At 43.6% G+C, this 25,528-nt stretch overlaps 1 protein-coding gene across 9 annotated transcripts in view; it reads left to right on the forward strand.

Annotated features, from left to right (window-relative positions):
• Window positions 1-2,808: 2,808 nt before the first annotated feature.
• The window catches only part of ITPR1 (inositol 1,4,5-trisphosphate receptor type 1), a 334,496-nt gene continuing 311,776 nt past the window's right edge, over window positions 2,809-25,528 (forward strand). For 7 of the 9 annotated variants that reach the window (XM_032325745.1, XM_032325771.1, XM_032325790.1 and 4 more), the window contains exons 1-3: window positions 2,809-3,069; window positions 3,893-3,963; window positions 25,029-25,136. In XM_032325745.1, coding sequence (XP_032181636.1) covers window positions 25,045-25,136 — 92 coding nt within the window. In that variant the 5' untranslated portion in view covers window positions 2,809-3,069; window positions 3,893-3,963; window positions 25,029-25,044. Of the gene's footprint in view, window positions 3,070-3,099; window positions 3,179-3,892; window positions 3,964-5,485; window positions 5,639-25,028; window positions 25,137-25,528 lie in introns of those variants that run through there. The other 2 variants (XM_032325752.1, XM_032325761.1) reach the window with 2 other exon arrangements.

The following is a 25,528-nucleotide window of genomic DNA, read 5'->3' on the forward strand; positions in this document are numbered from 1 at the left end:
TTTTTTTTGGTAGGGGAAAAGAAGAAAGGGGACAGACAGATGGGAAGGGTGCGGACTTTTTTTTTAATAAAAAATTATTTTTTATTTTTTATTTTGTTAAGATTTTATTTGTTTATTTGACAGACAGATCACAAGTAGGCAGAGAAGCAGGCAGAGAGAGAGAGAAGGGGGAGGAAGCAGGCTCCCTGCTGAACAGAGAGCCTGATGCGGGCTCGATCCTAGGACCCTGAGATCATGACCTGAGTTGAAGGCAGAGGCTTAACTCACTGAGCAACCCAGGTGCCCCTAAATGAAAAAAATTCTTAAAACAATTTTATTTATTTGTCAGAGAGAGGGAGAGAGCATAAGGAGGGGGAGTGGTAGGCAGAGGGAAAAGAACATCCCACTGAGCAAGGAGCCCTGATGTAGGATGATCCCAGGACCCTGGGAACATGACCTGTGTCAGAGGCACAGGCTTAACCCATTGAGCCACACAGGTGACCCAGTGTGGACCTTTTTGTTGTGACAAGATGGGAGTATTCCTTTTCTTTTTCTTTTTTAAAAGATTTATTTATTTGACAGAGAAAGAGAGACAGCGAGAGGGAATACAAGCAGGGGGGAGTGGGAGAGGAGAAGTAGGCTTCCCACTGAGCAGGGAGCCTGATGTGGGGCGTGATCCCAGGACCCTGGGATCATGACCTGAGCGGAAGGCAGATGCTTCACCACTGAGCCACCCAAGCACCCCAAGATGGAGGTATCTCTTGATGATGGGGAGTGCTAGCTTGAAGCAATAAGCATGAAGCTTTAGTGCCTAGGAACAAGCGGCTATTGCTGACAGAGAGGAGGGGCAGGAGTGAATATAATGAACACATTTTGTCTACTTCAGAGCACTGCCCGTTCCTGGACTGAGCAGATAAATACAATGCAAATGTTTTCACTGGGGATGCTGTGGGAGATAGTAGTTAATGTCCAGAGTTCAGGAGCCAGACTGCCCATCACTGTGAATATGCAGATGTTACTTAAATTCTCTCTGCCTCACTTTTTGCATAAATCAAAAAATGTTAGTGGGATTTGATAAGAAAATGTAAATAAAGAGCTTAGAATAATGCCTGGCACATGACATGTACTCAGTTATTATTATCAAATTTAGTATTATTATATCAATAGTAATTATTATCTATGGGGCTTCCTTAATTTATTCCCGAAGTTTCACAAGATGGTTAACCCTATCAAGCAATCCTGATACAAAGTAGGCAAATTCTAATGACTCCCTCCCTCTAAGATGGCAAAACTGGGGCAAAGAGATGAACACCACTTGCCCAAAGGCTCAGAGTCTGCTCCTAAAATGGGGAAGGAGGCCATTTAAGGCAGTGGTGATGGATTTCCCCAAAGACAAGGACTTAGGACACTTGTAGGCTGGAATTGGAATCCAGGCTGCACTACTTAATTCACGGTGTCATCTTGGGAAATTACCTGATTTCTCTGAGTCCTTAGGCCTTCATCTATCAAATGGAGATAATAAATATGCCCATTGTTGTTAAAACTCAATAGCATGATGCATGAAAAGTGCATGTGGTCTGGATTCAATGAAAACAGTCTCTCAAATTATTATTATTACTCTTGCTGTTATAGTTACTATGTAGCACAGCAGGCAGTGCCTGTCTGGGTGCTGTGAAGTGTTTTGGCTCACCACTATGCCCCAGCGCCTGGCACAGTGCCTGGCACCCAGTAGACACTCAGGAAACATTTGTGGAATGAATGTCTATCATCTGATGAAGGGAGAGCAGTCTACCGACTCGGCTTCCTAGCTTAGCCCTTGACCCTCTTCCAAAAACCAAACAGCTTGTAACCCAGGGGTTACAAAAGTTAAAGGGTTAAAGGATTAAAAAGAGCCTAGGCACTTTTTAGCAATGGGATGGACAGCAACCCGTCCGGTCCCTGACGCCGCTGTCCCGGCTGCTGGAGGGCGCCCCGCCTGGACGCGCATCATTGTGTGAGCAGCTCTCTCCGAAGCCCTAATTTTTCTGGCTTGCGGTTTATTTACTTAAGCATTTACAGCTCCGGGGAGCAGAGGGGCTGCTCGAGGCGGGGTCAGGCCCTAGGTCGCGGTTTTTATTTATTTTGTGCCTCCCAATCTCCGCGCCGGCAAGTCACAACACGGCTCCTTTATTTGTGCATCGGAGAGGCTTGCGTTTCTCTACCTCCTGCTGGGCGAGGACGGACCCAAGCAGCTCGGGGTCTCTGAAGCCACTTGCCTGTGTCCCCGCCTGCGTGGACCGTCGCTCCGAGTTAGTTTTCTGTGCAAACCCCAGCAGGGCGTAGCAGATTAAATAAAGACAACCTCGCGCATTTAATCCTTGACCGCAAACACTGGCGTTTTTGTGCCCTGGATTTCTGAAATTCTTGGCTCAAGGACTTAAGGAGCCGGGGAGGAGGGTTGGGGGGAGGGTGGGTAACAGCTTGTAAAAACTTCCCAAAGCAGAAATCCGAGCTGCTCCCTGCCCCCCTCTCCCAGAGATACCTGGATTCAAGGGAAGGGGGGCAGTCGGAGGAGGAGCGTCCCCAAGGGTGGAGGCGCCCCCCAGGGGTGGCTATGGGTCGCCGGCTGCAAGCCCTACCAGCTCTCTGCGAGAAGACGGATTCGCAGCCCGGACGCCCCGCAGGACGCCCCTCCCCGTCCCCGCGCTCTTCTATTTAGAGCCCAGCCCGGAGCCCAGGGGATTCTGGGACTCGTAGTCCTTCCCCGCAGCCCCAGGCGCCTCCACGACCTCGGACTCGGACTACATTGCCCAGGGAGCTTCCCGGCCTATATAAGCCGCCAGGAGCCGCTTCAAAGTGCAGTAACCATGTGGATGTGCTGCTGAAGCGTTTCCTCAAGCTCGCTGGGGTGGGAGGAGAGGAGGAGGTGGTGGTGGAGGAGGAGGAGGCAGAGGGTGGAGAGAGAGAAAGCGCACGCAGAGAGGAGGTGTGGGTGTTCGTTTCCATCCTAACGGAACGAGCTCCCTCTTCGCGGACATGGGATTACCCAGCGGCTGCTAACCCCTCTCCTCGCCCTGCTCCCCCAAATCGGCGTGGCTCCCGGGCACCAAGGTAGCGGCTGGGGCCGGGCAGAGGGCGCGGGGAGTTGGTACTGTCCTCCCCGGGCGCCGAAGTTTTGCCCCGCTCTCAGGGAGTTTTTGGTGGATTTGCATGCACTTGAGTACGTTTGGGGGCTCTTTAAACTGACGGCATTTTGGGGTGTTCATTTGAGACTAAAAAAAAAAAATTATCGATTCCAGTGATTGGCCTTGAGGGCTACCCATTCTGGACTGGAATGGCATTCCCCTAAGTTGGAAACTGTTGCAGCAGCTGCAGGAAATGGTTTTTTTGGGGGCGGGGGGAGATGTGGGGTGTCATATGTGAGCCCGCTCAAGGAAACAATCTTTTAAAAGTAGCCGTCCCTGGAGCTGCCTGGTTGAGAGAAAAATGCATGTGGGGGGGGAGGGCAGTGGGGAGGGTTTTGAAAAACGGAAGAAAACCCGGGGAGCGGTGAGGGATGAAGTGTGGACAGAGCTCACGCCCAATGAGGATGCGGGCTGCGGATACTTGGCCTAGGCTCCTGGAAACAAGTGCTTTGGGATCTGCCAAACACTTCCCTTAGTTCCAGCTCCCCCGGCACGTTCCAAGTTTTTGCGTGCCTAGTCTCACTTGTCAGTTACAACTGGAAATAAGTAGGCAAAGTTACCTGTAGTCTTTGTCCAGCTGATCCCTTCAGCCTTCCAGTCTTGTTCCGGGAGGTGAGAGAGGGGGTCTCTCCGGGAAGGAGGCTAAAGAAGGTGGAAGTTTGCAGTTTGAAGCATTTCTGTTAGGGGCCCGTCTTTGTAGTCTTACCCTCAGTCTTTTTTTTTTTTTTTTTTTCTTTCTGAATACCTAGGAGCTGACTACGGAGGAGCAGGATTCGCACAGCTGGAGGGTTTTGGCAACAGAGTGCCTGACCTAGGTCAGGTGAGTGTAAAGCCTGAGAGCTGTAGTCAATAATGAGTGTCTGTTTTAAGTGTATGTTATGTCCTCTCTAAAGAGCCATGGAGATTAGAAGTAGAAAAGAAAAGCAAATTCCAGGGCTTGGTGTCCAAAATTTGTCACTGCCTTCTGTAAGAGCTTTAGGGAGCATTTGAGATCCAGGGGGCAGTCCTGCCTAGCACTTTTGGCCAAGATTCAGACTTAAAGCAACCTGAAGGTTTATGGGTGGGGGGAGCAGAAGCCATTAAATGGAGCAATAAAAGAAATGCCCATTGATGCCTGGCAGCGTGCTGATGATTTAAATTCTGAAGGATGAAGTACATTTCATCAGCCAAGATATGGAAGCAAAAATTAACTGCCTCTGTCTTTGAAAAGTAGTCACTTTTGTTTTTGTTTTTGCTGTAACATATGTTTAATCAGAGTAGGTTGGATTGTAAGAAATGAAAGTGGTTGCTGGCAATTTGGAAGTATTAGTACTTTAAAAAGGGAAATTAGTTCTTGAAGCATGAGAGAGTAGCATCCAGTCCTTGACCTGAAGCTGCCTGAAAGTCAAGGAATCTGATGAGCCCCTCTTGTTTAGGTGCTTATTGTGGGATATGAGTTGAGGGCAGCATATCTGTAAAGATAAGCAGCTTCTGTCACCTGCCCCAAATGGTCAGACTGCACTTTAAAGAAAGGGAGGTTTTAACAGCTGCCTATACATCCCATTGCTGCGGATTTGAACATCACAAGTTTTCTTCTTCCGAAATGGCCAGGAACAGGGTAGACAACGGGGTAATAGGTGGAGAACCGGGTCTCAGCTACTTCTTTAATGTTCTAAATATTTAGCTGTTCCCTGGGCTACAATCTTTGGGCTTTTTAAATTAGAAAATAAAAGGCAGACACTTCACTATAGTAGTATAGTGCTTTTGTTTCCTGTTGATAAGATCCTTAGGCGTGCTGGTGGAGTGGGAAGCCTTTGGATGTGTGGGGTGTAGTTCATTCTTGGAGTTCAGTTGATTTTCATGGCTACTTGGGTGCTCAGAAGGCCAAGGAAAGGGTTAAGTTCCCGTCTTTTGAGTAAGCTACAGCCCGGGAGAAACTGATCCATAGACTCTTCTCCAGCTTGTTGCTAAAAATAATACTGACACGTGAAGTACTTGTGAGCGGGATCCAGAGCCATATAGCACAGAAACTCAGTCGGGTACAGGTGAAGAAGCTGAGGTGTAGAGGGTAGGAATACTTGCCCAGTAGCTGGTGCGCAGTGGAATCAAACAAAGTAGAACTCCTAGTTGTGGGGCTTATTGTGTTCCACAGATGCATTTAAGCTAGAGGGTAAGGGTGAAGGGAGAAGCTAGAATGGTGAACTTATTTCTGTTAACAAAATAAGTCTTGCTTATGTCCCACCAGCGAGGAATGAGTAATAATATTTACCTTGATTTAAGAAGGAAACGATGTAGCCATAGATGTAGGGATAAGAGTGTGGCTATTTGAGGAGGTATTAGAGGTTATACTGACTTTGTTTTAGAAAGCTGTATGCTGAAAGCCTGAATGAGGAAAGTAAACGAAACCAAACCACACCACAAGGAACATTGTCTAAATTCAGCATTAGGTTCATCTCATAACTGAAATCCATCTCGATCATCTACATCAAGGCATCTGAGCAGGTTAAAAGAATCAGGTATTTCTCAGTCTGAATAATTTGATAATTTGAATTGCAATGAGTCTAAACTGTGAAGTATCGGTATCTTTTCATTCTTTCATATACTCTTAAGTTTGGTTTGTGGCCAATTGTGCAGAACACTTTCATTTTTTTCCTTGTGTGTGCATGCATGCACGTGTGTGTGTGTGTGTGTGTGTGTGTGTGTGAAAAGTACAGTCTGTTCTTTAAATAATTCAAATCAGAACAGGATATACTATCAAGATTTCCTTCTTACCAGGCAGGGAATGTTCTTCATGCTCTAAATGAATGACCCCTGGCCTCCACTTTGAGCCCCATGAAATTGTTGGGGGTTGACAATAGTATTATTCATTTTTAAACAAAGTGGTTGCCTTTTGGAGGGAATTGGCATCCTTTCTTTAGGAATGAGAGTTGGAATTGTTGCTTAGAAGAAAGGAAAGATGAACCCGACAAGATAAATCTCTTGCCTTTGTCCTCAAAATATTTTCAAGTAGGGAAGACCAGGGTATTAGAGGTAGAAATGAAACTTGTAATCCAATGGTATACAACTAACTGACTTCTAGACAAAAAAAGTTGCAGTGTTTTTAGTTCATTTATAATTATGTCATGGAAACTGATTTCTCGACAACCAGCTGTTAAATAACAAACCAAAATGAAATAATAAACACCAAATATGAACAACAGAAAACAACAACAAAAAATAAAAATACATCTGAAGCTAGGTTTCTAGATCAAGCTGTCCTTGGATATATCTTATTAAGGAGTCTACACAAGGCCAGTGTCCCATCTTGTTTACTGTTGGCATTTGTAGGCTTTTTATTAACTGGAAATGCATTTAATTTTTTAGTTTATTTTTGCTGTTTTAAGCTTTTGCACTGCTCTTTGGATGAAATCAGTTAAGTCTTGAAGTCAGTGACATGAATGATATAATTTTTATGATTCTGGCCAATTTTTATAGTGTCTCATTCTGAGTTTATTGCTAATGAGCATGAGCTGAAAACGCCACTAAAACCATCACCTGTGGAGCTATTTTTCCTATTGAACAATGGCTAGGGTCTTCCCTCAGCTGGACATAGTTTAAGGCATTTGGTGTGATGAATCTCTTTATGAATGTCTAACACCTACTAAAGTTGTTACTTTAAAGCATTTATTCCTTCATTCAACAATTTCTTGAGGACCTGCTATGTGTTGGGATATGTTCTAAGTGCTGGGCATACAACGATGAAAATCCTGTTCCCAAGAGGCTTAAATCCTAGTTGGGGGGAAGCAGGAATTATAAGTAAGCAAATATTATTGTGTAACAGGTAGCAAGCGCTACAGAGAAAAAGAAAGCCAAGGAAAGGGGAACCGGAAATAACAAATGTTGATGAGGATCGGGAGAAAGTGGAACTCTTGTGTCCTGTTGGTGGGAGTGTAAGATGGTGTAGTCACTGCAGAAGACAGTATGTATGGTAGTTCCTCAAATGATTACCAAATGATCCGGCCTTTTTACACTGGGTATATAACCAAAAGAATTGAAAGCAGGGACACAACTGGTATTTGTACATTCATGTTCATAGCAACACTGTTTACAGTAACCAAAAGGTGGGAACAACCCAAGTGTTTACTGACAGATGAATGGATAAACAAAAAATGGTATGTCCATATAATGGAATATTATTCAGCCTGACAAAGGAATGATATCATTATACATGTTACGAGATTGGTGAAGGTTGAAAACATACTAAGTGAAATAAGCCATACATAAAGAGGACAAGAATGGTGCTTACCAGGGGCTGGGGCTATGTGGAATTTGTTTAATGGGTACAGAGTTTCACCTAGGGAGGATGAAAAAGATCTGGAAATGGATGGAAGTGTTGGTTGCTCAGCTCTGTGAATGAATTAATGCCCACGAATCTTACACTTACAAATGAGTAAAATGGCAAATTTTATCTTGCGTTCATGTATTTTACCACAATAAAGAAATGGTACAACAAAACTGCAAAAAGGGGATAAAAGTATTCAGGAAGGGATCTCGAATGAGAGGAATCAGGGACGGGCTCTTGAACAGAGTGCATCTGAGCAGAGAGCTGAAGGGAGTGAGAGGTTAGCTGTGCTGAGAAGGACGTTCCAAAGCTTTGGCTGGAGCAGAAAGTGCTGAGGCCCTGAGATGCGAGCAGGTACAACAGGTTAGGGAAAGGCCAGGAGGCCAGATTGGTTGCATCTGAGGGAGAGTGCTAGGTGTTCAGGTGGGAGAGGGAGTCAGGGTCAGATGTTAGAGGAGCCTGGTTTTGCAGGTAAGCCTTAATTGATTTCCCTGAGGATTTCTTAAGTTTCTCAGAACCCTTAATGTTCTCTGCCTCCCTGAGCTACCTTCTCCTTTCTCAAGGGACTGGTGAGGATCGCCTACTGGATTCGAACTTAGCTGGGGGGGGTTCAAACCCAGATTTCTAGACAGTCTCGTTAATTAAATGTCTTACCTCAGATTGTAATCCACTTTAGTAGGAAGGGAATATTCTTTTTGGTTTGGATAATGAAGTTTAAGAGCCTAATGATATTCCTGGTGGTTCTTCTTCAACACAGACTTTGTGTACTTTGCTACCACCCCCGTCTGTCAGGTCTCATTATACGGAATTACACAAGGAGAACTCATGCTCTGCTTCTAGCATCACCCTGAGGGGATACCAAGTTCCACATAAGTGATTCTCCCTGATAAGTGAAGTGGACCCCTTTGTGTGTATAGATTTATAATGCACATATGTGTTGTTACTTAATTGCATAAGATAAGCATATTCAATTAAAGTAAAATAGTAAGAAAGATAAACAATAAAACCAAACTAGGCACCTCCAGTCCCACCATCCAAGGTGAGGGTTCCAGACTCTTCCACGTCCAAGGTGAGGGTTCCAGACTCCTCCCATGTATACATATATACAAATTACATGTATGTTTAAATTTCATAAAAAAGGACTCATAAAGTACTTTAAGTTTGGTACCTTGCTGTATTGTACTTGATCCCGAAGCTCTGTTCTTGTTAATAAATAGATACATATGCCTTCATTTTTCTGAAGGTGCCTGTACCTTTGAAGAGATTGCCTTTGAGTGGTCACGTGGATGGCATCACTAGGGTTAAAAAAAAAATCATTCAGATTTCTTCATCATAGAATCCAAGTTTTCTCATTCAGTTTATACTCTTTCTTTAAAGAAAACTGAATGGAAGGTAAAGCACTCTTCAAAAGTTAGCTATCTTATTGTAGGGATAAAGTCTAGTATTCATTCATTTCAATGCAGATTTTTTTTTTTTTTACATTTCAGTTATTTTATTTTTTTTAATTTTTAAAATTTTTTATAAACATATAATGTATTATTAGCCCCAGGGGTACAGGTTTGTGAATCTCCAGGTTTACACACTGCACAGCACTCACCATAGCCCATACCCTCCCCAATGTCCATAACCCCACCACCCTCTCCCTACCCCCTTCGCCCCGGCCAACCTCAGTTTGTTTTGTGAGATTAAGAGTCTCTTATGGTTTGTCTCCCTCCCGATCCCATCTTGTTTCATTTATTCTTTTCCTACCCCCTAAACCCCCCACGTTGCATCTCCACTTCTTCATATCAGGGAGATCATATGATAGTTGTCTTTCTCCATCAATGCAGAATTTCTTGTCCCTTCTTCAGGGTAACCTAATTCTCTGGAGTAGGTAGGGCCAGGTACTTTTTTCTGTTTGTTTGCCCTTAAAAGGAAAACTTCACTGGAGAAAATTTGAAGTATGTGTGACAGTGAGATCTTTGTATAACAAATCCCTCTATACTCATCACCCACCCTTCATGGTTATCAATCCATGACTAAGCTGTGTTCACCTGTATTCTGATACACTCTCTCCCTCCTGTTGGGTGAGTCGGAAACAAATACCAGGCATACCAGTTCATCTGTCTTTTAGTATATATCTCTAGTATTGGGATTAAAAAAATTGTGATACTTTTATCTACCTCAAGGAAAAACAAATTTTTTAATTAACTCTATGTTCTCATTTCCTTCCAACGTGTGTAAGTGCATGTATACACATCCATGCATGCAATATAATATATATACATCTAGGTAATGTAATAATAATTTATATGCATATTTAACAGTTTGTTTGAATTAGGATCCAAATAAGGTCAATACATTACAAATGGTTGATGTGTCTTTTAATCTGTATATTTCCTCTACACCTCTTTTTCCCCAGGCATTTTGTGGTTGTTACTGAAGAAACTGGGTGATCTATTTTCCTGTTTTGCTCACTGTATCTGTGTGGTATAATTGAACATGTTCCTCTGTTCTCTGTATATATCATATCTGGTTATTAAATGTAGAACCTTGATCAGAATCAGGGTTTTTTTGGGGGGGGTGCACTACTATTTTCTTGAACTTTATTCAGGGGAGTGTGTGATGTGCGTGGGTACGTCTTCTTGTGATATTAGCAGCCATGAATGTTCATTTCCTTAATCCATTAGTTCATTTGGACTTGTAAAACTCCTATTTTTCTTTATTCATTCCTTAGCTGAACTATTTTATAAAAAGAAATTTCTTTCCACTAAGTTTTTTATTCCCTGGCATATGTAGTTCATGTAACAAAGAATCTGTACTTAAATTTCTTTCTGTATTTTACCAGTTTTCAAAAATATCTACTTGATTCCCTACCATGATACATGACAGTGGTTCTCAAGGAGGTGACACTGGGCAATATCTGGGGACAGTTTCAGTGGTCACAGCTAGGGCGAGAGCGCTCCTGGCATCCAGTGGATAGAGGCTGGAGATGCTGATAAATAGCCACAGTACCTCACCTCGCCCTGTCACAACACGGAACTGTCCATTTCTCAGTAACAGCCATGCTACTGGTGAGAAACCCTTATACTAAGATGACAAACTGGTATTTTTTTTTTGTTAGTATCTTTATGAACTGGTGGATGTAAGCGTATTTCATATGTTTCTCTTTGTGTAGCTATCCTTCTTGATGATCAAAGTATTCATTTTTGCTGAGCAACTTTGGCTATTCAGATTGGTTCAAAAAACACAACCCTAGTAGTCTTTGATAGCTTTCTTGATTTTGATACAAATGTTCCAGGCTCATCGTCCATCTTTCTTATCCCAGACCTGGAATCAGCCTTTCCTCCAAGGAGCCATAGATCCTTTGAGAGGGAAATGGTGTTTAGAGACCTCTCCTCAGGGACCGAGATGTATTCTTATTCTCCTCCTACAGGTCAGAAAAAAAATCTAAGTGAGGAAAACTTCCAACCTGAGTGCTTTCAGTGGAAGTATTTCCAAAATGTAATCAACACATCTTTGCCTTTTAAAAAAGCATTCTGAATGTACACAAAACTTTCCGTTTTGGTATTGGTTATATTCTAAGTATACTGGTATCTTAATACCGTTGTGCCCCCCAGATGAGCAGAAATGTTATTCTTGTTCTGCACGCATGTTTTTCATACTGTATGGCACCCCATGATGAGGTCCCGAAATCATTTTAGTGGGCCTCCATCACAGCTTTTTAATGGAGCGGGGTAGAATAGAAAACGTCAAAGTGTTATTATATGGCTACTTGGAAGGAACCGTGTACATTGCAACGAATGCTCCCCTGCCCTTCTCTGTCTGTCTCACACACAGTGAGCATTGGGTTGTAAGTGTAGTGTATTTCTTACTGTGGGTTGCAGTTTCAAGTTTGAGAAATGTTGTTTTACATTTTTATTCCTCCATATGTGGTCATCACACTAGCATCATGGGTTTCCTCAGTGAACTCCTTAGAAATGTGGACTCGGAGGCCCCACCCCTGACCCACTGAATCAGAACCTGCCCTCTTAGCACAATCCCCATGGGATCCATGCACACTCGAAAGTATGAGAACCTCTCGACTGAACCCCTTGTGCTTTTTCAGTACTTGCCTTATTTTTACAGCTATTTTTTCCTGGCTGGCTCTCACCTGTCAAAAGTGACCTTTGTACTTGCCCCTCGAAGTCTTTCCATTTTCAGTGAACTGGAAAGATAGGCGAAGTCACCCACTGAAGATGAGCATGTAGGCCTGGCAGGACCCTTTTTGACATCTGGGGGCTTTCATTTGGGGACTCTTTTATTGGCAGTTTCAGGTAGAGCTAGAAATCAAACAATACATGTAAAACCTGCTTAAGGCTGGGAAGTCCCAGATATGAACAAGACTGCGTTTTAATATGATGTTGTCACACTTTGAGCAAGTTAGGTTTTATAATGTTTTATGACCTGTCCACTTAGCAGAACCTGTGGACTGCTTGATAGAATGTTGCCTTTCAGAAAAAATGGACATAAGGGGGGGGGGCGCCTGTGTGGCTGGTTCGGTTGAGCGTCTGCCTTCGGCTCAGGTCATGAACCCAGGATCCTGGGATCCAGTCTCTCATTGGGCTCTCTGCTCAGCAGAGAGCCTGCTTCTCCCTCTCCATCTCCCTCTGCCTGCCTCTTTGCCTACTTGTGATTTTTCTCTCTCTGTCAAATAAATAAAATCTTAAAAAAAAAAAAAAAAAAGATGGACATAAGAAAAAACATCACTCCACCTCCAAGCTTCTTGTTGTTTGTTTTCATTTCAAGAGGAGGTTTGTCTGGGAAGTGATTTTTGTCCTGCTGTAACAGTTGCAAAACGTTACTGTGTGCAGGTTTCTAAAGAGAAAAAGCTGATGCAACACCTCGACTCAGGGACGTTCACTCCTGTGCCTGTGACCGTGTCTTCTTCTGTGTCTTTGCCCACATGCTTTCTGCTCTGCTGCCTCCATCCCATCTCTGTCCACCTTGCCAAATACTTGTGTCTCTAACCCGAATCCTTCCTTCCTCTTCTGGAAAGCCTTTCCTGATCATTTGAAAATCTTTGTGATTTGAAACTCCCCAGCACTTTATGTCTCTTTTCCTTGCGGGCTTTTTGATTTTTAACCCACAAATGCACCTGACAAATAGTTACGCGTCCAACAAACCATTTGCTGAATGAAGTTACTTATCTCCATGTTTTGTTTCCCTTTGAAGGATGTAGACTGCTGGTCAGGAGAATCTAATTTTTTGTACACCCGTCCCGATTAAATATTTCTTGAATTGGCCGTTTGCATTGAAAAGGCCCTTTTGCTGTGGAGAGCAAGAGTGAGGGCTGGCAGACACATGTCAAGCAGCTCCTTTTGGGAGCTTGGGAGAGGTTGCTCAGAACCGTTCTTTGGAGGGCATGAGGCATGAGAAATTGTTGAGTGTTAATAAAAGGGAGCGGAGGTAATAAGCAGGTAGCGCAAGGAAGCTGCTCTCAGGTTGTAATGGTATTGCCCTGCTGAACCGCAGGATGGGGCCTCCAGATGTCTGAGTGTTGACTGTCTCTTGGGTGTGGGCAAAACATGTCACATCTGTGCTTCTGTTTCCTCCTCTTTAGAATAGGTATAAAAATACCTGCTTTGGGTCATTGCTGCCAATGCTGTAGAAGAATACATGTTTGCAAAAGTCTTGCAAAACAAAGGCTCTGTCCTAGAGGAGTGGTTCTCAAGCGGCGGGCAGCGGTGGGCTGATTTTGCCTCGCAGGGACTCATGCACTGTCTGGAGACTTCTTTGTCACAGATGAGGGAGAATGGGTGCTCCTGGCATCTAGTCAGTAGAGGTCAGGGATGCTGCTAGACATCCTGTGATACACAGGATGTGTCCTCCACAACAAGGAATTGTCTGCCCCCAAAGGTCAGTAGCCCTGAGGTTGAGAAGCCCTGTCCAAGAGTGATTTTCCCAGACTGAGTGAGACTTTTCTGTCTCCGAGGATGTTAACCTTTGATTTGCTGGGTTTGTTTGTTTGCTTGCTTGCTTTTTGTTTTTTTGTGGTTCAGGTTGTGAACAGAGGGGTGTCTCTTCAGGCTGGGGCTAACTTTAACTTTTTAGTAAAATAAATACCACTCCCCTTCCCCCTCATGCCCCAAGTACTGGCTTTGGTTTCTGGAGCCCCGTGGTCTATTAGCTTTGGCCAGTACAGGGCTTTGTGGCCTACAAGAAGTCCTTCAGGCTTTTTTGTTGTTGTTTGCTCTTTCTGCCTATAAAATGAAGAATTTTAGCTAGATGATCTCTATCCACCACATACAAAATGTTCTGACTAGCAACTTTGAACTTTGGATTGGCTTCTCTTATATTGGCCTTGGAGGATAGGAAACACGAGAGCCCACGTCAGAATTGACATCTTTTCTCTAAAATAACCATGTAAATATTGTACCTGTTTGGAGGACAGGTTATTTAGTGGGCATGTTTGTGAAAAGGTAAGTAGGTTTATCTTTGTGCATGTGTATCTGTTGTGTGTCTAATGAGTAATATTCACACTAGAGAGTTGCTCTGACCCAAAGGTTTACAACTGCAGTTTCTGAGATGGTCATAGAGGGCCCTGCTTAAAGTTGAAACTTCTGAGTTGGTGACTTCCTTTGGGACTGTCTGAAAACGAAAGCAGAATGCAATTTTCTGTCCTCCGAGAGAAGTGCTTTTTGCACAAGAATACATTATCCCTTGATGGGGACACTCTGCATTCCTGAGGACCATTTGATGAACCACTAATTGAACAAGAAGGCAAGGAGGGGGCAGCACCATAAATGTGTATGGGGGTAGGGAGGGGGAAGCTGCCAGCCCGGTGGCCAATGCAAAAATACTGCATTGCTCATCCTTGTTTCACTATAAAGATGATATCGTCAAGAGTCTTTGCTCAAAGGAAGTTCCAGAATTAACCATGAGAGTTCCTAGTCATAGAAGCAGAGACAGTTGTAAAGAGAACCTCTTCCCTTGTCTTGGAGGAATCAACCATAAATGTTACAGGTTTTCTCTTCCCTGAATTTACAGCCATATTTCCATATATGTATCTGGGTGACGGCATCTTAGGGGGAGGCTTGTGTAGAAGGAGTGTCCTTGGCCTCCAGCCAGGAGATCGATCAAATGCCGGCAACTCTTCCTTTTCCTGGGCACACTCTTGTTTTCCCTCCGAAAAGCCTTGTGGTTTGTCTGGTTTTGCCCTCCAGGGGGCTGCTTGCCCTGAAAACGAAGTGTGGCTTTTTTGTGTTTGGTGGCAGCTTTGGCCCCCAGGTTTCATCTGTGTTTCCTGGGGACTCGCTGCTGATGGCCTCCTGAACCTCCAGGCGCTTTTAAGTCTTCACGCATGAGCCCTTCCTTTGCTGCCTAGTTTAAAGGAAGTCTTGATTTTATTCTTTTTCAACGATCATTTTTAAAGCAAGCAGCAATAAAACCAGCACTAAGTCTTTGTCAAAGACCCTCTGTTTTTTAGGAGGTGGAGGTGATGTGGAATGCCAAGAAAGAGCAGAGAAGACTGATGGATTTCCATTGGCTACATTTTTTAGCAGAAGAATCACTTTCCAAGTGCACTGTGCTTTGAGGCCAAGTGGCAAAACTCACTGACTGAAGGGTGGACCCAGAGGGGCCTATGAAGGTGGGATCCAGTCATTCATTCTTCACCTGGCTGTACTTTGGTAGCCTAGGTCTTCCTGGGAATAGTGGGGAGATGGCACTGATAAATTCAGATGAATGTTATCTCACAGTGTGCCCCCTTGTCTACATCTACTCGTCGTGTGGAATTGCTGGTTGATAGGGTTAATCCTCAACTAATTGTAAGCCCTCAAAAGTTTACTAAGAGTCGTTTATGGGAATTGAAAATACAGCAAGTTAGCCAGTAAGAAAATCACAGCAAACAGAGGTGTTTGCAGTGTTTTACTTCCTTTGAGCTAAGTAAGCCCATTATTTTCTTTTATACATTTAATCCTCAGCACAACTGTGTGAGGCAAGCTCTCATGATCCCCGTTCTGCAGATGAGGAGACTGAGTTCCGGAATGAGTAGCTCAGTCAAGGTTGTAAACTCCCTGTCACATTTAGAATAAAAGGCAGACTTTTCACCCTGGCTTGGGAAGTCCCACTAGCCCTGATTTCTCTCTTCTCTGACCTTACCTCACACTTTCTTCGTTTCCCATTAATGCTCCAGACGTTGTGGCTGGCTTTCTGTTTCTTGAACTTGCCAAGTTCTTTTCTGCTGAAGAGCCTTTGTACTAGCTATTGGCTCTATCTAAAATGCTCTTCCGCCTGATTGTTTTGCATGACTGCCTCTGTCTTGACTTTCAGGTCTTAGCTTAAATGTCTAAGCTTGCGCTCTCTGACCAGACAAAAGTAAGTTGTCACACGGTCATATCATCCAGTTTCAATTCTCTGCCTACTACTTAACTGCCTGATTTGTCTTGCCTGTCAACAAACTCTCTCTCCTTCACTAAATATAGGCATCATGAGAACAGGGACTTTGACCGTTTTCTTTTTACTTATATATCCTGCACACCTAGACTAGGGATAGCACATAGTAGGTATTCAATGAATGTGTTGAATAAAAAGGGGGTTTCAAATCAGGGGGTCCTCTCTGAAGTCCTCCATGTTGTATGTTTTGTATTTTAATCCTGTTCTGTCCAGTTTTTCATATTAATGAAGTATGAGTCCTAAGCCCAAAGCCAGTGCCAAACCAAAACTTAAAATTTATAGCATTTTTCAACCTTTTGGGTCTCAGAAACTCTTGCCATGCTTAGAAATTACGGAGGACCCCAATGAACTTTAGTTGATGTAGGTATAACAGTCCGTATTTATCTCATTAGAATTTAACACTGAGATATTGAGCTACTGAGACAAACACACACAAAAAATAAGCCATCACACAATAAAGCAGTAACATTTTGTGGGGAAGGAGGGGGCAGAGGGAGAGAGAGGATCTTTAGCCGTCTCCACACTCAGTGCAGAGCCCGATGTGGGGCTCTATCTCAAGACTGGGAGATAGTGACCTGAGCTGAAACTAAGAATTAACCTACTGAGCCATGCAGGTGCCCCAGTAACATTTTTTAAATGAATGATAGCTGTGTTTTCTTAAAATAAAGACAAAAATTAGAGACTGGCATTGTTTTACTCTATTGCAAATTGTTGGCGATCTGGCTTAATGGAAGATAGCTGGAGACGCATATCACATACTTGTTTCTGCTTTCAGTCACTTGAGATAGCACATGTCTTGCAGCCTCTGGAAAACTCCATTGTCGTGTTGAGAGATGGAGTGAAAAGGTAAATAGTGCATTGGTGTTATTATGAAAATAGGACTTTGAAGATCCTTTGAAAGGTGTTGGGAGCCCCCAGTGGTTTCTGGGGTGTCATTGGGAGCCACTAGCCTATAGGATAGCTAGATAACTTAAAGGCGGGTAGTGGTATGGAACAGGTAAGAGATGGAGAAGTTGAAGGCTTAGATAGCAGGATGTAATTGATTATCGCTAAGTCTGGGTTTTGTTTAGAAATATATGCATGGGGATGCATTTAAGCTGTTTCTGGGGGAAAAAAAGAAAAAGAAAAATTGCTTCCCTTTAAAGGACCTCCTGAATTGCAGAGGACACTGAAGACTTGGAAGCTAGTGGTATTTGTCTTATGTTCATCTTTTTCAGATGTGCGAGATTATACCAAGCATTGTAGGGGTTCTGCAACGGGATGGGTCATTAAAAAAATAATAAATATGGGTTCTTCTCTGTGTCTGAGAATAGTAGCTTCCATTATAACTCCCTTCATAGCTGCTACTCTACAACCTTACTTAGTTCTCCTTGTAGCTTTTGGACTCAGATGGTTATGTCCTCTAACAGAAGTTAGATTGTTTCAGTGCTTTATTGGTCTCTGGTTCTGTCACATCTGGTGTTAAATACATCAAAGTAGAAGTTGTTAAAAATAGATGAGATATTCCCTGCTAGCCAACTTTTTTAAGAAAGGCAAGTGATTACAATCCAGGCCACTGGGGAGTATTTTGAATGTCTTGAGTGATGTATGTAAGATTGTCAAAGCTAAGATAATTGGGTGGTCAGATGTTGGAGAGCTTGGAGCTCAGGGAATGAATGGTCCACTGGGTGGGGGACAGGTGTGGTGGTGGAGGGGTCCTTAGTTCCAATACCAGTGCTTGGAAGGACCTAATTTAAGGGCAGTGTCAGTGGGGCTCCCCCACCCCTCTGAATTACAGCCCCAAGGGCCAGGTGGCTTCATCTTAAATAAAGAAGACTTGCTTCTGTGTGTCAATAAAATCTTCCGGTCAGACTACTTGGGTCTCTGGCTTTGGGGTCCATTACCTGGTGTAAATAAAGGCTTCTGATTTTCTCTCTTGCCTGTGTAGGATTACATGATACCTTAGGTAACTTCTTGGTTAATGAAAGTGTTCTAATTTTGTCTCGTTTCAGGAGTTGCTAACTTTTAAATTCTGAATTGTGTGTAGGCGAGAATTGAGATTTTTTTTTTTTAGAAAAACGAATATAATGCAATTAGTTCAGTGCCTACAGGAGAAATAGATGGGAAAAATCACAATAAGTGAGTTTTCTGCCACAGTCAAAGCTTTTAGCAAAAAGAAGAAAAAAATCAAAACCTATCCTGATTCTTGAAATGAATATACTTCTTTTTCAGTGAGGCTGTGATTTAGCCCTCCTTAACACCAAAGTAGAAGAGGTTCTAAATATTGAATTATTTCTTTGAAGAGGTTTCCACCTCACCCCCTCCCTTCATTCCACAGGGGCCTGGTTTGGTTGTTAGAAGTGGGAGTGGAGTTGAGGTCTGGTGGTCTTGGTGAGTTTGGAGGCCAAAAAGCAACAATACCTTGGGTGACCTGTCCAAATATCACCCACCTCTTAGGCTTACAGAGCTCTGAAACCTTTCTGGGACTTGTGTTTATTTGAACGTGTTTCCAACAGTGTTGACTAAGTAAGAAGCTTACATCAAGTAGAAGAAGGACAAGTTATGGGCAGAAATGAGTGAAGGCTTTGGAGCAAGAAAAGTGAACTTTTTCCACTTCAGTCTCATTCAGAAATACAAAAATAAGTATTTAGTAAGAGCCATATATTGGCTGAGCACTTTGTGTGGATTATTTGATTTACCCCTCAAAATGAGAGATGGGAAAAATTCCCTTGTCCCCTTTTCTTTTAATCGGATGATAGAGCTGAAATTCAGAAAAGTTACGTCAGTTAATTAAGCACATGAAGCTGGAATTCAGACTCAGTGGTTCTGAGTCTATTTCTAGCCTTTTTGGACACACAGGGGCTGGTCAGTGGGGTAGGGGTAGTTTCTGCCAGGGACAGAAGTTAGATAATTTTTTTCTGACTTCCAGATTTCTCATAGCAATCTCTCTCTTTTTTTATCATATTAATTATTTTTATTAACATATAATGTGTTATTTGCCCCAGGGGTCTCATAGCAATCTCTTGAAGGGGTCTAACAGAGCTTTGTTTTCTATCCTTTTCCCAACAGTATAAACTTGATTTTCATTAGTTTTAGGAAAACAATTACCTAAAAATACTTCACATTCTTTCAGGTAATAGCTAACGCAAATCCCAGGCACTGGGATTCAGTAGGAAAGAAGAATTCTCCTGTCATGTTTTCATGGCCTGATAGTCTATTGGTGAGGACAAGTTAATAAGCAAACCAGTGAATAAGCAATTTTTGGATAGTGGTAATGGCCTGGGGTAATGAGGGTACCATGTGGAGAAGAGTGTCAGGCAGCAGTTCCAGGTTGTCCAAGGCACCTGGCACTTTGGGGGATCTGGAGAAAGTTCATTGTAGCCAGAGTGTAGAAGGCAGAGAGAGAGTACAGAGAGATGAGGAGGAGGAGGTAGGCAAGGACCAGATCATGAGGACTCCCAAGGAGATTTTGGAATGTTTTAAGCAGGGGAATGACATGGTCTGATTTATGTGTCTAAAATATCATGCTGGGGGCGGGGGGCGGACAAAAAAAGACCAAGCTGGCTGCGTGTGTAGAATAGATTGAGGGGCAAAGAAAAATTCAAGAGACAATCTTAATGCAGCGCGGTCAAGAAATGATCCTAGCTGGGATTTGGGTGGGAGCAGAAGAGTTCCAAAGAATTGGAGTATTCAAGAGATAGACTAAAACTTAAAATCAGTGAGATCTGATGCTCAGACTTCGTTATTTGCTAAATATTTACCAGCACCTACCACCGTGTGCTAGGCATTGGTGATCGGAATAAAATGTTATACAAAACAGATCCCCAGACCAACTGATCTTGGCTTTAACGAGGATAGGGGTTGGGATAGGGAAGAGCATGAGCAAAGGTTCTGTGGCACGGATAAGGAGAGGGAAGACAGGCAGTGCCGCAGGCTTTGAGGTGGTAAATGACATGGTAGGCAGAAAGAGAGATGGGGCAGACAGGTGAATTTTTTCTGGTACATTGAGATGCTATTGGTATCCGGGAGCTGAATCCCAGAAGTTGTTGGCCATGAGGTACAGATTTAGGAATCATAGAGAAGTCATAGGAGTCAGCAGAGGGGACAGGATGACTAGAGAGGGTGTAGAAAAGGCAATGAACAATATAGATTCTGAGAAAAGAGGTTTTGAGGACCAGTACCTCTGGTTTCTGTTCTTCAAGGATCTCTCTGACTTTGTGTGTTTTTATTTCAACCTTTCTTTTGAGTAGAAGCAAATGTCCCTTTTTGTTCTGCATTGCTCAGGGAGCAGTTTCAGTGGACAGAGAACTGAAGCTGAGCACAAGGACAGCAGGAGGCTCAGCAAAGCCACTGCACCTCGCAGAGGCAGTAATCTTCCTTCCTCTGCTCGGGTCAAGCCACTCTGGGACAATCCCATTTTAAGAGGTGCATCAGTGTGTCAGAGCAGTGGTGGGAGGTGGTGGGGATCCAGTAATAGCCTTCGGACATTGCACGCTTCCTTCCTGCAGGTGCTTAACTGAGTAGTTTCTATGCATGAACTTAGTGAACCTCTTGACAGCTTGGTGAGGGAGCTACTCTTATTATCCCCATTTATGGGTGGGGAAAGGGAGGTTTGGGAAGGTTACAGAACGGGCCTACCGTCCTATAATGATGAGGGGGCAGAGCCAGAATCCCCACTTCTGCCGGCCCTTGGGTGTGGAATGCTCTTGAGGCCCGGCCATGTCAGGAACCAGGGAGGATGGTGATGCTCTCTGCCAACAGAAGCAAAGTCCTTCGGAGGTCTGAGAGCATTCACATTGTGAGAGGGTTCTGAGCATCATGGGACAGATCAGTAGCAAAAGTTCTGGGAGGGAGTTGCTGTGTGGGGCGGGGTTGGGGTGTTGGGGGGAAGGGGGGAGGGATGTTTTCTAACTGGGCTCTCTGAACTTGAAACCATGGCTTGAACCTTTGAACCCTGGAGTACTGCTGGATATTTAAGCAGAAGCGAGGCCATCCATAGGAGACACAATGGGGGGATTCCATTACTGGGGTAAGAGATGGAATTCCATGTTGTATAGGTGGCCTCCAACCTTTGTGATAAGATTTTGTATGTTTGGAAAGCTCAGAGTGCCCTGAGGTTGGAATTTGAGCATAATTCCATACAGTTGAGATTTTTCTTAATAGGTGAATTAGGGAGAATAATTATTTTAAAGTAAAATATATGGTCACAGATCATCTAGGAGTTCATTTGTTTGGATACTCACATGACTTTTTGTTTTTAGATTTTATTTATTTATTTGAGAGAGAGCAAGCAGAAGCAGGGCTGAGGGGAAGGGGGAGGGGCAGAAGGAGAAGCAGACTCCTGATGATCAAGGAGCCTGATGCAGGGCTCAATCCCAAGACCCTGAGATCATAACCTGAACCAAAGTCAGACACTCATCAACTGAGCCACCCAGGCACTGTCCCCCACCCCCAACCTGACTTAAAAACAGAGGATCCTTTCTTTTGCTGGGTTTAAATTTTGAAGCCCTAGGATCTTCCTGAATTCCACTTCATCTCATTAAGAAATCATAAATGGCATTAAAGAGTGAAAGTCTACCAGTCTTTGAACGAAGCACTTTACACGCACTTTCTCATCTGTTCCTTACAACAATCCCCATAGTTCTGTGTTATCCTCATTTTCCAGATGAAACAAAAGCAGAGAAGTTTAAGTGGGCCAGATCGCAGTGTTGAGCTAATCATCGTCATAACTGGCACCCAGAGAGAAGTTGGGATCCCCTGAGCTGGTCCCCTGAGCCTTCTCATGATGTTATGGGACCAGCGCCCAGTTTATTAGCAAAGAGCCCTGGGTGTCGATACAGAGTTTGACATCTCAGGTTCAGGCAGACGGCAGGTTGGCCCTGGCTGTTTTTGTACTGGGGGCGTCCTCAGTCATTGTGTGGACAACATGGGAACACCGGGTCCAGCTGTGAGAAGTTGGCCAGCACAAATGGTCCAGGATCCGATAAAGAGACAGGTTCTCCCACCCTGTTCTGAACAACAGGAAGTCTTCTAAAAGATTGCTCCCAGGCCCATCACACACGGGCTGATTTTCCACCTCCTCCCCTCCAGGCTCCAGAGGCCTGTTCCGTTCACTTTCCAGGCCTTTGTTTTTCCTTCCATGATGGCTGGTGATGGCCCCAGGGCCTCTCCTCCCTCTGGCCCTTGTCCTCATCCTTTTTTTCCACTTAACTAATGGTAGGTGAGAGGAGAACTGCAGAGCCTCCAGCCAGACTAGCAGGGCTTCTGCCCAGTCCCTTTCGAGGGGATTTATGTCTTGAGACCCTTGGGAAATAACTGCACTCCCCCCACTCCCATTTTCAGTTGTTTCTTTAAAATTGGGACCTCTGGCAGATTGCCCATTTAAGGATCATTGACTTCGGAGGATGTTCTGATTGTTTTCTGGGAAAAAATGTAAAATATGGCTAAAGTTTATTATTTAGTTGTCTACTTAATAAACGTGGTCAGAAAGAAGGTTAATTTCTTTTTTCCCCGACTTAACCCATGTGTTATGTGGCCATGGTGGAAAAATTAGGAAACACCAAAGTAGAAAAAGGAGGAAATGGAATTGTGTATAACACAGAAAATCTGGGCTTTGTAATCTTATCCCCCAGAAAATAAGGATGGTTGACATTTTAGTCCATGTTCCGAGGGTCATTGTTGATGAGAAGCTCTGCTTAAGAGGCAGGTAGACCTGGGTTACAACCTGCCTTGGGCATCTTCACTTCTGTGTATCTTGGTTTCCCCAATAATGAAATGAGAATAATAGCAGTACCCGTGAGGATTTCGGTAAGAGAACATTTGTAAGCATCTTAGCACAATGAGGGGCATGATGATGCTTGATGAAAGTTAGTCATCATTATTAGAAATGGTAACCCTGCAGGACTGTGCTAGAGAAGCACTGGGTCTAGACATCTGTGTCAGCGATCAGCTGCGGGCACTGAGTTCATCACCCCACCACTGAGTTGTGTCTGCTGCTTTCCATGAAGGGCCTGGGATCTTTCAGTCAGGTAACCAGGTGGTGAGGAAAGTTAAAAAGACTAGGGCACACTGCTGTTTCCTGGCCCGGTCTCCACTAGGGCTAAATGGTCCAAAGGACAGAGTTAGTCACTCTAGATGAGGCCCTCCCGATGGAGCACGTACCTGAGCTCCTGTATCTAGCACTCACCTGTGTCCTTCCTGGAGGCCCGAGTGTGAAGACACCAATTTGGTGTGACTCCAGATCCAAACAGAACTTATTTTCCAAAAATCAGTCCCAGAATTATGTTGACTTCCTTAACCTTTATGATAAGTCTTGTAAGTATAAGCATATAAGGGAAATATTAGTGCCTTTAGTGTTTTTCATTTGTGCCATTTTTTTTTTTTTTTGGTGTTGTTTAAAACATGGGTTTGCCTTTGGGCATTTAGGAAGAAATGACAAAATGATAGACGATTCTGGAGCGTGGAACTTGGCTGGCAAATTGTCCCTCTGTGCATGATTTTTGTGTCTATAGATGCTCACTGTTTTGTTTGAGAATGTGTTCTCCTGTGCTGTCTTTCTCTAGGTAGAAGTTCAGGTTCAGTGAAATGATCTTTGTCTTGCCAGGTCTGGGTTGTTTGGAGGAATTGGTTTTTTCCTTGTAGATTCTCACAAGCAGTGAACTGAAGCTCATTTTCAGTTCCTTTTCAGCACCTGGTAAGTAGGAGACATGCTTCCCTAGCTTTCCTGATGATCACTGCTGCACAATTTTAATGGAAAGCAAACTTGGTGCCAGAAAGCAATTTCAGGAGAGAACACTTTTCCATGCTGTTAGAACTCTTGTGGCTTTGGAGGTGAATGATTTCTAGGCAGAACTTGAGCAAAGGCATTGGAAAAGATGTTTAAGGGGCTCTGGGTTTGGAGGAGAGATCCTGGGAAGACCTGGTTTATACTCTGCATCTACATCAGATGCCCAGTGAAGCCATGGGAGTTAGCTGGGGTCCATACCCGTGCACTATCTTCCCCTATAAGTAAGCTTGGTGTTTTTTTTTTTTTTTTTTTTTTTTAATTTTTATGTGTGTATGTCTGTCTCTCTGTTTTTGAGAGGAGGAGTGGCTGAGGGGGAGAGAGAGAATCTTAAGCAGGCTTCAGGCCCAACGCAGAGCCTGATGCAGGGCTCAGTCTTGGACCCTGAGATCACGACCTGAGCCAAAATCAAGTTGGAGGTTTAACTGACTGAGCCACCCAAGCGCCCCTAAGCTTGTTTTTTAAAGGTCAAATTAGTTTAACTATTTAAAAATTAGTTTTTAACTATTTAAATGGACTCCCACTTCTCAATATCAATGGTCTTCAGGAAAGCTATTCCTATGAGTCATGTCAGTATTTTTGTTGATACTTGTGGTGTGTGTGTGTGTGTGTGTGTGTGTGTATGTGTATGTGTATGTAATGATTTCTGGGCTGTGGAGAGATTTTCCTGGAATTTACAAGCCCTTTCTAGGACTGCCCCAAACTAGCCACTGGTATTCCTGAGGGGGTTCTCACCCAGCCTAAGCCGCATTATTCTTCCTGCACTGACATGGTTTGGACCAGGTGCTAAGATCCTTTCTCCCCCTGCAAGTGTTTGGGTGAAGGAGAAGAAGGAAAGAAATTGAAACAACATTTGGATGAAGTGGGTACAGTTGTTGAATTTTTAAAAGGCCACTAGAGCTTTGCGGTATTTGTTACTAGGTTTCCTTTTATTAATTTTGTTGCTTTGGTACCTCAGCAGAGGCACTGCCAGACCTAAGTTTCATACCAGGTGTTTCCTTCTGCCTTCACATTGCCTGAGGCAGATTGAGTGCGTTAATGTTTTATAAGTCAGACTTTCCAACTCCTTAATCACTGCAAAGTTGTTGGCTGACTTCCCTGCAGTCTTTAGATTCGCTATTCATTATCGAGGGTCCTCACTTTGCAGAATTGGATTTGGGTGTGGTTGTGTTAGAAACCGGCATTATTGTGGTTGGAATATCCTGAAATAAATGATATATGGAAAAAAATGTTGTTGCATATGTCCTTGCTTGGCTCGTTTGAGTGCCTGCCTGTCACACACTCATTTAAATTTGACTTTTAAGTAGGGCGCTTTGGAAAATTGAGCGAAGCCAACTCTCAGTGACTTTTTCCCCCACTCCGAGCATTTCTTTCCCTCTAATAATGTTGCATATTTTACTTTGTCTAGGCTTTTCGAGAAAGACATGTCTGACAAGATGTCTAGTTTCCTACATATTGGAGACATTTGTTCTCTGTACGCGGAAGGATCGACAAATGGATTTATTAGCACCTTGGGGTAAGAGCTCCTGATTTCTTGTGTGGCAGGATTTTTTTAAGACCTCTTGGGGCGCCTGGGTGGCTCAGTGGGTTAAGGCCTCTGCCTTCGGCTCAGGTTGTGATCCCAGGGTCCTGGGATCGAGCCCTGCATTGGGCTCTCTGCTCAGCAGGGAACCTGCTTCCTCCTATCTCTCTGCTTGTCTCTCCACCTACTTGTGATCTCTCTGTCAAGAAAATAAATAAAATCTTAAAAAAAAAAAAAAAAGACCTCGTAATGCCGGCTTAAAAATGGATTTTTCTAAGATAAGAATGTTACCATTTGATGAGGCTTTTCCAGGGGCAGTTGGAATCGTGATACCAAATCTCATGTTAGCCAAGTTTACCTCTGACACAAAAATACTGTTTTCTTGG

Source organism: Mustela erminea, chromosome 1 (assembly GCF_009829155.1).
Source record: "Mustela erminea isolate mMusErm1 chromosome 1, mMusErm1.Pri, whole genome shotgun sequence".
NCBI lineage: Eukaryota > Metazoa > Chordata > Mammalia > Carnivora > Mustelidae > Mustela > Mustela erminea.